The 11,912-nt window shown below is 38.7% G+C and overlaps 1 protein-coding gene across 1 annotated transcript; it reads left to right on the plus strand.

The window, feature by feature from the left end:
• The first annotated feature begins 7,081 nt into the window (after positions 1 to 7,081).
• On the plus strand, positions 7,082 to 8,307 carry LOC104956252 (lipoma HMGIC fusion partner-like 4 protein). Its single transcript, XM_010783719.1, has one exon. It carries the CDS (start codon positions 7,891 to 7,893, stop codon positions 8,305 to 8,307), a length of 417 nt encoding a protein of 138 aa, XP_010782021.1. The 5' UTR covers positions 7,082 to 7,890.
• The last annotated feature ends 3,605 nt before the right edge of the window (positions 8,308 to 11,912 follow it).

Genomic DNA, 11,912 nt, shown 5'->3' on the forward strand with positions numbered 1-11,912 from the left:
CCAGGGACACATATTCATTCATTTTGCATGATTGTTCCACTTTAAATAGTCCTGTCTCTCCCCTTTCCTGTGTCAGTTCGTCTTGTTTGTTTCCCCGAATGGTCGTGCTAAGCCTCAGCTAAGAAAAGATTGCTTTCACTAATGTCAGGTTTTGTTGTTTTGTTAATTTTGTAAGCTTACTGTAAGTTTCTTTCTTAAGTTCTCTTTTTTGTTATGCATGGTTTTTCCTCCTTGTGAGAGCTTTTTCAAATTTTCTGATCCTTTAAATCAAAGATACTTGTTTTACATTTAAGACTTTGTCTCTGGGTCGTGCATTTGGGTCCATCAGTTTGTGTCGAGGTCCTGAAAGGTTGTTTGTCTGGTTTGACTATTTAAAATTCTCCCAAATAAGTTACAATAAGAATGTATATTTTTCAAATTAAATTATTTATTTTAAGAAATGTATATCATTGCTTAAAATTCCCCACAAATATTGTTTTTTTTCCTAAAAATATGACATTTTGGTATTTTACTTTAGATCTTCAAAATGCCCTTTGCAAAAAACGTTTAACTCAATGTCAACAAAATCAAACAAGACTTATGAAGCTTCTTTTCCCAACGTTTATATTTATATTACGGAAATCATATGGATAATAAAACATATTTTAATAAAATCACGCCTCATTTGCACATTTAACATTACATTTTGAATATTATATTAATCAAAGTGATCGACCAATGACGTTTGAAGAGATGTCTGGAAGTTTATATTTTCTCTCCCATTCACCTGAAATGTCTCCTCTTGTTTTTCAGACTGTGGAGACCTGCATACAGTAGATCTCCCGTACACAGCAGCATTCTTTCTGACGAGGACATGATGAGGCAGTCTGAATGTGCTAAATGGGACGCTTCATGGATGGAACGTACAGATTTACCATCAAATACCCACAATCACAGCTGATTAGCAAGGCATGCCGGAGCAAGTAATGTCTGACTGTGTGAAAAGAGAAGGGCACAGGTAAGCTTTGGGAGCAACAGATTACATGTAACGGTACCGTATAACATAATCAGCATACAAAAAAAAGTAACTTGCCTTCAAGCTTCATAAAAGAAGACGTAATCAAATTACTATTACATTTGTAAAAATTGGTGATTACTAGCAGGATTAGAATGTCATAAATAAACTCAAGAAGAGCATAATAGTGTTGTAAAAGGATCAGATGTTATCTCTTCTCTGTAAACTGTACTGTTCTTGTATGCTAATACTGTAAGTCGTGAATCTATATGCCTACTGCCTGAATCTGCTTTATGCTTTCACTTTTGTTCTTTTTTGTATTCAGTAGGTGAACCTATATTCATGAAATACAGTGTTGGATTGTCATGAAGTACATTTACTCAAGTACTATACTTAGGTACTTTTTTGAGGTACTTGTACTTCACTTTTCTTTACTACGTTTGGTAGGCATTGTTTTACTTTGCACTCCACAACATTTTTTCTTTTACAGCTTTAGTTACTGAAGCTTCTTTGGAGATATAGAATATAAATATACTAATAAATCATGATGTATTATTATAGGATATTCTACCCAGCAGTCAATCAAGTCATTTACATTTTTCTCCACGTTTACCAAGTGCAGCATTGACATTATTGCATTAATAATGAGTGTATTTTACACTGTAGTATTGCTACCTTTACTTAAATAAATCTCTGAGTACTCTTTCCACCACTGATGAAATAGTGTGTGTGTGAGCTTAACTGTGTGTATTAAACTAAAACGAGCAGCTCAGATTGTATTTCTGCTTTTGTGTGCTCATCTGTTCCATTGATGGTGTATAGGCTACTGCCTGAATATGCTTCATGAATAACATCTCTGAGCAGTGGACACATTCTTAAAACTAAATATATTGGTTTCTTCAAGTAGCTGCAGAATCAAAAAGGGTAATGGAAGTAAATAGTGCATACCGGTTCCAGGCTAGATGAATACCTCCGCTTTAGTTGTGTGCTTTAGCCTTGCAACTATGTCACCATTCCAATTTCCAGCTCAGATCACAGTTTGCCTTTGATGATGTGACAGCATATTTGATTCTCGAGGCTCGTGTCCGAATGGCCCCATACTCGGCACAAACACTGCCAACACGCAGCCTCTGATCAGCTGGAGCAGCATTCTGAGCACACTTTGAGTCAAATAAAGCATCAGAAACAGAGAGCAAAACAAAAGCTGAAGCTGTGAGGAAACCATATGAGTCTGATCTCAAAGTTTTGTATGTATGCAAAGTATTGTTCCAGGGTCGGGGGTCGGAGTGTGTGGTGAATTCTGATCTTAGTACACAATTATACCCACATGCCGTCGAGTTGAAACACCCACACAGCAAATCTCTCTCAGAGTTATTGCTTTTTCTGAATATTGCTTAGGAGCTGGATGTAATGCCTTAGCAGTTCAAAGGCTCAGTTATGAATATGTCTGCGATGCAATTATGGAGAGCAATAACATGGAAGTAGGTGTAACTGTATGAGGGGGAAATGTCTTTGAAATACAGAGCAGTCTGGACGATATACCAGCTTTGATGAAATGCTCCCTTCTAGTGTTCAGCTCACAACATTGCAACTGTTTTCAATACACTACTTTGTATGGAAATGGTTTCCACCTCAAATGTACTCAATTTAAAACATTACATGTACTGAATTACATGAAAAAGCGGATAATAACTTAAATCCCTATATTTTCATGACTCACATGCAACATCAGTATTGGAAGCGGTGGCGGTTCTGTTAAGTTTTCAAGGCGTTTTTGTGAATCATAGCCCACAAGAAAATAAAAACATAAAATAACTTGATTGGTGTTTGTTGTACCATCAGAAGTTGTGTCAATGACTTAGTTGCAATTTTATAAAATTACATTATTGGAAGAAAAATAAATAAAAATGTTGTCGCTTAAGTGCTGAAACACAATCACAAATTGTATTGTCACGTTTTCTTCTGGAGGGGGGCCGCAGGGGGGTCCAACAACAGTGTTACAGTAGAACTGGCCCTACCCCTGCATAGTTTTAAAAAAAGCATTGAGTTACTTTTATCATGAGCACAGCTTGCATTTTTTATATAATGTTTTTTTAATGTACCTTTATTTACCTACTACGACCCCAATAGGCAGTTGTATTTCCCCACCTTTTCCTCCACTGACTTAGGTCTTGGGATAATAATGTAAAAGGTTTTTTTTTCCTGCTCCTTTTCAGGTTCATATTTGTATTTTGTGTCTCTACATGTCTGCATGCTTTAATGTTCAAAAAGCTCTTTATTTTTCTCATACTGCCTATGCTGCAGCAAATATTTTCACCCTCTGTCTGAAACCAGAGCCCAGTCTGCTCTGATTGGTTAGCTGGCCGGCTCTGTTGTGATTGGTCAACCACTTAGAGATGTGTCGGAAAACTCCCAACTTTGACACAGAGTTGGGCCTATTACATACAATGTGTTGGAGCGCTAACCAATAGAAAAGCAAGTGTTACATAGTGATGTCACTGTCTTACGGAAGTAAACAAAGGAGTCCAATGGAGGCATTTCAGGCAGGGGGGGAGTGTGTGGGAGAGAAACTCCCTCTGGAGGGAACACAGGGATTTTAGCCTTTGCAGAACATTTACATGCACAACATCCTATATAACAACACAGGAGAGGGAAAGCTCCCCAAACATAGGGCCCCTTTAAGCTAATTTTCCATTACATGCGTGCAGTTCACTTTTTATCCAGTGGATGGCGAGCTTAGACAAGATCAGTTGAACAAAAACACTATAGTATGTGCTGACATGAAAATAAATAATGTGTGTCAAACTGACATACTCAAGGCTTATATACAGTATTGTTGTAATTTGAATACTACAATAGCAAGAGGAAAAACATCCCATTTGCACAGTTCGACAAACGCATGGAGGCAACATCATGTCTTTAAATCATCTGCCACTCAATAGGTCAACACACACGAGTGCAGTCATGCACATATTCACACATACAATTCGCAGACCGCACAGTCTTTTTTATTATGGTGGTCTTGGTCTTGGAATGACCTTCAATCAAACCTAAAACTGAGGGCAATTGTCCCTATAGCATGTTTTAAATTGAAGTTGTCTGAAGTCCTTACCACTAGCTGCTCTTGCAGTAATAAGTAGTGCACCTTTCTTACTGTCCCAATGTGCACAATGTGACTGCTTTTTTGTCTTTTGTTTTCTTATGTTCTCTGTATTTTATATGTTTGTGTTATGTGTAACGTTGCTGCCTTGGCCAGATCAGCATTGAAAATGAGATTGTATCTCAATGCTTATATCTGGTTAAATAAAGGTTGAATAAAAAATAAAACAAACCCTCCGTTTCCTGTCTCTGAAAACACCTCTCATCCCTCAAGAGTTGTCCCCTCAGTGTGTACAAGTCTATTTCCTCCCACTGACATTTCCTCACTTTGGCAGCCACATTGTACCTTTTTGCTCTCACTGCCAATTTTAGCACATGCTCACATCCCCACACACTATGGTGGTACGTGAACATGTGAAAATAAGACTAGAACACACACACACACACACACACACACACACACACACACACACACACACACAACTCCCCTGCTGCTGCTCACAGATGACAGGAGGACTCAGGATGGAGGAACATAGCGCTGTGAAAGGAGAGGGCAAAAATGCAGGCTTGTTAGACAGCGTCCAGATGTGCCATGTGTGTTCGGAAAGCGCGGGCCAGAAGGTATCACAGAAAGAAATGTGCTCATGCATTATTAATCGGATCACTATAGGAATTGTCAAGCATGCATGTAGTGACATAAGGGAATGTTCTTTTGCTCCTCTGAGTTCGCCACTGTTTGTTGGGTCAAATACTTTCTTCAGGAACACGTTTGGGCCTATCTTATGCAACAGTCTCTATATGTTCCACCTCTGAAGCACACACACTCTCACACTGACCACCGTCTTGGCCTAGTTTTCCCTGGATGTTCTAGCTCCAGGGCAAATGTGTTTCTCCCCAGTGAGTAACGGATATTTTAATGGACAGAGAATGAAGGCTTCGATAGTTAAGGTAACATCTGGCCTTAAAGAATTTTTTTTTAAAAAGTCTGCTGAATGCAGAAGACAGGAAGTCAATACTGTAATGCCATCTGCTCTAGGGCGGTCGTTTAATGCTCATAGGGAGATATTCTAACATAATGATTACTGTATCCTCCAAAGGTGTTCTCACTGCCATATTGTGTTGTTCAGTGGCCATACATGTCAAATAATGACCCTCCACGTACCACTGTAGTGCAACACACTGTTTATTTCTGTGGAACAGTGAGTCAATGTTTAATAATACTTAACCATGATGTTTCCTCAACCCAACCAAGTACTTGTGTTCCCTAAACATAACCAAGTAGTAACATGTAGTTCTGAGCTTGCACCATCTATGTAAAACACTTCACTTTCTCAAATAATTAACTAAAAAAGTAAACGCAGTGTTGAGGTCTCCCAGACAACCCTGCTCATTGAAAGATATGGGATTTTTCTCCTGCCTCTTTGTTTTTCTGCCATTTTCTCCTAGCTTAAGAAACTCTCAAGCCTCTCAATGGTCCTCCTCCCTGCTGCTTATAGTTTTTCACCAAGAGCTCTTTAAATAACTTTTTGAATAATGTTCAACGATACAAGGATCTAATAAGTTGGATGTTTATAATGTGGAACACCAATTAAAAAGTACATATAGACTGACGTGATGGATTAAAAAGGAAAAGCTTCAACGTTTTCACAATATTTCAATTTACTTTTCCATTGCTTCAATATCAAAAGCAATGCAAATAAAAAAGAGAGAAAAGACAAATCCAAGAGATGTTTTAAGTGTGTTATGTAGAACACCAAAATAATATGACCTTAGAAAATAAGAAACTAAGATAGATAGGACAGAAAAGGATTTTATTCATAGGAAAACCTGCCTGTCGTGAAGCATATTAGGGCAGCAGCCTATACACCAACACGGAAACACATGAGCACTAAAAAAGCAGAAATAGAATCTGAGCTGACAGAAAATGCTCGGTTTTAGTTTAATACACACAGTTAAACTCACACACACTATTTTATGAACACACATACATACTGAATACAGAAAGTGAAAACCATAAAGCAGATTCAGGCAGTAGGCGTCCTTTTACAACAAACACTATAAACTCCTTTTATATTTTTTGTAATATTAAAATCCTGCTTGTAATCCCCACATTTTAGAGAAATAACAGGAATCTGATGATGTCTCCTTAACTGTAAGGGAATACAGTTATAGATGTTCTGCATCTTGATTTTGTAATCCCGGTTCATGTAATCCGTTATTACCGAAGCCTAATAGAGTCACTCAAAGTGTAGTCAAAGTATTGCAGTATTAGCATCATTGCACCTTACAACCAGTGGTGGACTATAATAAAGTCCATTTACTCGAGTACTGAACTGAAGTACAATGTTGAGGTACTTGCACTTTTCCTGAGTATTTCAAATGTACTTTATACTTCTACTTTATTACCTTTTGGAACCATACTTTTTACTCCAATACATTTATCTCACAGTGTTACAAATTACTTTATAGATTTATATTATGAGATCATATAGAATATAAATCAATCTATAAACAAACGTTCACATATAGTTAGAGGCAAAGACATGGATGCTGTTAGACATCCAGTAACAGCATGAAAACTATGCGATATTAATACATAAATAATCATAATCCAGTCGTTTAATTTACAGTATTCTTAAATAAGCCATAACGCAATTCAAGTACTTTTGGTACTTGCCAATGCTTTTGTAGTTTTTCTTGGATTTTGATAGAGTATTTTTTCAATGTAGTACTTCTTCCACCACTGCTAATAACAAAACAAAAACTAACAAGACTTGAAGATTCAAAAGATCTTCCTACATATGGCTCCATGATTTGTAATGCCACCTCTTCTTAGGAAACACTTATTGATCATCCAAACGTGAGGGAATATTCGCTGATGTCATTTCAAATTGAAGGTGAACAGGCACGGGCACGCACTTTTTAATACAGATTCCCCCTGTACTCCTGGTGCTGTTCCCGCGTATACGAGAACGCGCTCCATCGCTGTCATCAGTACAACATCAGCATCTTCCGGGGGGTGCGCGCAGAGAAACGAGAGGAGGAGGACGGAGAAAGAGAGAGAGGGGGAGAGAGGGAGAGGAGACATACTGGATAAAGGCTACGACAAAAACATGATGATAATGGAGTCGAGGCGGTGGAGGATGTCGGATTTACGAGAAAGGACTGTTGAGATTTGACAGAGGGCTCGTGTTGAAACCTGTTTTATTTCTTTTTTTTCATTTTTCGAGTGGACACTGAAGCCTACCGGAGGGGAAAAGGGGGAGCCCCCCCCACGGATGCCTCGGGAGGTAAAAACGGGCTCCACCGCTGGCGCTAGAACGGCACCGAGACGCACCCCTCTCACGTATCGGTAATAAAAGGACATCCCGAAGGAAGCTCCGCATTGATGGATGAGGATGAAACCCAGCTTTAACCCACCTCCACTGTGAAATTACAGGGGGAAAAATCTTGTTTATATGGATTTTTTTCAATCTTCATGGTGTAACCCCCAAAAAGCGAGCCTTAGACAGCAATGTTGAATCACTGGTCTTGGTAAATTATTCATTATAGTGGTGTAGGTATGGCTATGATTTTTTTCTACTGCTCCAATGTAGCATTTCCCCCTCATTCAGTTTTACCATGTTCAGCCTTGTGATATCACACACACATTTGCAGGTTACATTTTTCTACCGTGTGGTTATGTAGGCCCACTTAATAGCCTTTAACAATAGCCAAAGTGGGGGAAATTTAAGCACATTTGATATAGAGTTGTTTTCTTCTACGAGGGGGTGGAAAAAGAGATATAAATCCCAAACATGTTGCCTTCCCAAGAAGCCTCCAAGATCTACCATGACAATTACATGCGCAACTCCCGGGCCATCGGGGTGCTGTGGGCCATCTTCACCATCTGCTTCGCCATCGTCAACGTGGTGGTGTTCATCCAGCCCTACTGGATCGGAGACAGCGTCAACACGCCGCAGGCCGGCTACTTCGGTCTCTTCCACTACTGCGTGGGCACCGGGCCGTCGCCCAACCGGGAGTTCACCTGCGTGGGCAGCTTCTCCGACTTCAGCTCCATCCCGTCCGGAGCCTTCAAGGCGGCCTCGGTGTTCGTGCTGCTATCCATGGTGCTGACCCTCAGCTGCATCGCCTGCATGATGCTCTTCTTCTTCTGCAACACCTGCACTGTTTACAAGACCTGCGCCTGGATGCAGCTGCTGTGCGGTAGGTGATCCTGGCATTGTTATCTCTTCGAGAAAATGCTTTATTTCGTGTTTTTCAGGCAAATCAATGCAAAAAAACATCAGAAACTCGATGAAACACAGTGTTTAAAGTGCACAAAAACAAACATTGCAGGCAGCCAGGAGTATTGATGTTGCTTTACATCGCCATTTAGGTAATAGGATATTTCGCATGCATTGTTAAACAGAATCATAATTCCTTTATTCGTCCAACAGAGGGAGAGTTTACATTTTAACAGCAAAGTTTACATTTTTTTTCTTTCCCGTCTCTATTTTAATATTTAAAATATTACAATTTACAGAAGTACACATTCAAGTAAGATTGTAACATTTAGTAAAATGGAAGCAAGTGTGGTAGCAGGTAGGTTACTGTAGTAAAATGATATGCTGCATGGATACAGATTAAAGTGTTTCGGAAAAGGATGGACTAACTAAGAAGTAGCGTCCAGTACTAGTAATAATATTGGCCGGGAACAGACTACACATAAGTGTTGTTGCACACAATGGTGTATAGTCTAATGCATTCTTTTATTTTAGACTTTTTAGTCAGTTAACCAATGCATCTTTACAGTCATCGCTGCAGCCTTTTGTTCTCCACATTAAACAGCAAAGGTATGTTGGATAGGACAATCACATGACCATATGACATTCCTACGTGAAGGCTAGAGTAGTGACATCACGAAACATCGTTACAGACTCCTGAGGTCAGTATGCTTAGGACCAGCACGTTCTTACAGGACTGGTGATTGTAGCAATATGAAGCAACGTGTTTGTGCAGCAGATCCATTGTCTGAAATCAACACGCTGCAGTCCAAAGGGTAAAGGCCATGCACTGTTGCAGTTTTATTTTCTGCAACATTCTAAAATCCAATGGAAATATCCCATTGAAGGGAGCCCTTGCGATGCCAACTTCCGAATCGGTCTAAAAAAACATCATTACTGCACCAATATTCAGTTTACTACCACAGGTGCTGAAGAAAAGCAGCGATTGACATTCAAAATTGTATCAGTTTTGCAATTTTGCTTCATAAAATCAACTAAAATATGAATCATAAAATGACATTAATCAACAAATTATTTCCGGATATACAGTCAATTGCCCATATGATCTCTGAATAGCTCACACAGGAACATCAGGAATTGTGTTGTAATCCAAGGCGATTAGATGTCACAAGGCCAAGTGGGTAACGTGACCACGTCAGCGAGACCTGCGAGTAGCATGAGCGTATCTTTCAAAAGGAGCAAAGAAATCACAATTCTTTCTCGTAGGCACATTTCTAGGGAGCCTCCTGTGTACATCCGACTTCTTTATAAACTGATCAATGTGATAAATAGGCCAGGCAGAATAGCGTGGGAGTGAGTTTTCTGTACAGAAACAGTCAGCATGAGAGGGAGGGAGAAAAAGAAGGGGGAGACAGAGATAGAGAGAGATCAGCACCTTTTTTCCTCCTGTATTGTTATTTTCCTCATCCTCATCTGCCCACTCTGTGCTCCGTTCTGCCGAGTGTATTCAAAAGGTGCTCTGAGATCAGCAATAAACAGACAGAAAAGCAGACGTAAGAAATGTACTCTCTCTATCTAAATCTTCATGAATTAATGGGACCCAGGTCCTTCCACAAGTTATTAATCAAGCAGGACATAAATGAAATGCAGTGGGGAAAAGTCATTCTCAGTCTAATTAAAAACTTCACCACAATTAACTACAATCTTGCATTGAAAATCCTACTTAAATGTATAATTTCAATTTGTTTTGTATTAAAATGCCTTTAACCCTCCGGTTGTCTTCGGGTCAAATCTGACCGATTTAATACTTTCATCAATCGTAACTTTTTTGTTTTAGATTCGATTGCATTAAGGCTTTATCATATCCTTCACAGTAGACATTTGAACATATCAAATAGCTGATCACCACTTTCATTGCATTTTGGATGATTTAGTCAACTTTGTAACACCCATGGTGTTCCCGGTGAAAAATGACCGCCATAAAGAAAATAAATTAGTAACCATCCGGATCAGATAAAACACACACACACACACACACACACACACACACACACACACACACACACACACACACACACACACACACACACACACACACACACACACACACACATACTCTAGATTGTGTGTCCCCCCCCTTATGTGCCCAATCCCCCCCATGTGAATCACACCTGGAACACGCAATACATGTTCAGTGTCTATTCTTTGTATATTTACTGCAGTGTTTCATGTATAGTCCGATACAATATTTATGTACAGTTTGAAAGGGTGTTAGATGAAGTTTGGTGATGATTAATGGTTTTTGTGTTAATGTAATAGCAGTTAAAACAGGACCGGTCAAATGTGACCCCGAACACCAAAGTAAGGGGGGGAAACGAAGACAATAGGAGGGTTAAAGGACTATAGGTTTAAATGTAACGTTTCCATATCTAATGCTGGAAAACGACCAGGTATAATAGGTATAGTAGGTTTTCTGTATTAAAATGCCTTAAATGGAAAATCAAGTTATCATTTGTAAATATGTTTGTATTAAAATGCCTTAAAAGGACAGGACCAATGTATAATTTGTAACTTTTTCGTATTAATAGGCCTCAAAACAACAAGACTAAGGTATAATTCGTTGTTTGTCTTATTAAAATGCCTTAAAACAACTAGACCAAGGTATAATGTGAAACGTTTTGCATTAAAGTACCTTAAAAAATTACTAGATCAACATATCATTTGCATATTTTCTTATTAAAAAGCCTTAAAACAACAAGATCAAGGATTAATTTGTAACTTCTTCAAATAAAATTGCATTCAAACAAGAGAGACTTAGGCTATATATTTTGTTTAGTTGTGTACTTACATTTTCCAACATGAAAATGTTAGGACTTACAGTAGGACTTTACTCACTTGCTCTTTACTCAGTGCAGAGTCCTCTGACACCAATGAATGTGAGAATGAAAATGTGTGTGAGGATGATTGATATGCAGCAAACGTGATGAGAATGTTGTATTGATCCATAAAATCAATGTAAATGTGATGACTCTGTTGAATCACAATAGCCTGTTTATGGCTATCAATACCCCCACCCTCCTTCACTTATCACCATCTGGCTGAAATGGTCCACATCTGCAGGAAGGCGATACATGACAGATTTATTTTTGAATGGTCACATACAAGCTTTTTATTGTGAAAAATCTTTGTTGATTACATTTTATGACATGCCAGGGTCAGCAATTTCTCTATAAGTTATAAAAACATCAAACATCTAGCCATTATATCACTTCATCTTGTTCAAAGTATAGATTTATTAGGCTGCGTTCAACTTCTACTGAGTAGAAGATATTTACAATACCAAATTTAAAAGTATACTTTAAAGAGGACATACAGTAGTACATGTATAATGCTCATTTGACGTTCATATTACAGTAGTATTAGTGTCTCTACTGGGACATGTCTCCATGCTTTAATGTTCAAAAACCTCTTTATTTTTCTCATACTGCCTGTGCTGCAGCACCTCTTTTCACCATCTGTCTGAAACCAGAGCTCAGTCTGCTCTGATTGGTTAGCTGGCAAGCTCTGTTGTGATTGGTCAATCGCTTTGAGAG

Source organism: Notothenia coriiceps, unplaced genomic scaffold (genome assembly GCF_000735185.1).
Source record: "Notothenia coriiceps isolate Sejong01 unplaced genomic scaffold, NC01 NC01_scaffold00025680, whole genome shotgun sequence".
Taxonomy (NCBI): Eukaryota; Metazoa; Chordata; class Actinopteri; order Perciformes; family Nototheniidae; genus Notothenia; species Notothenia coriiceps.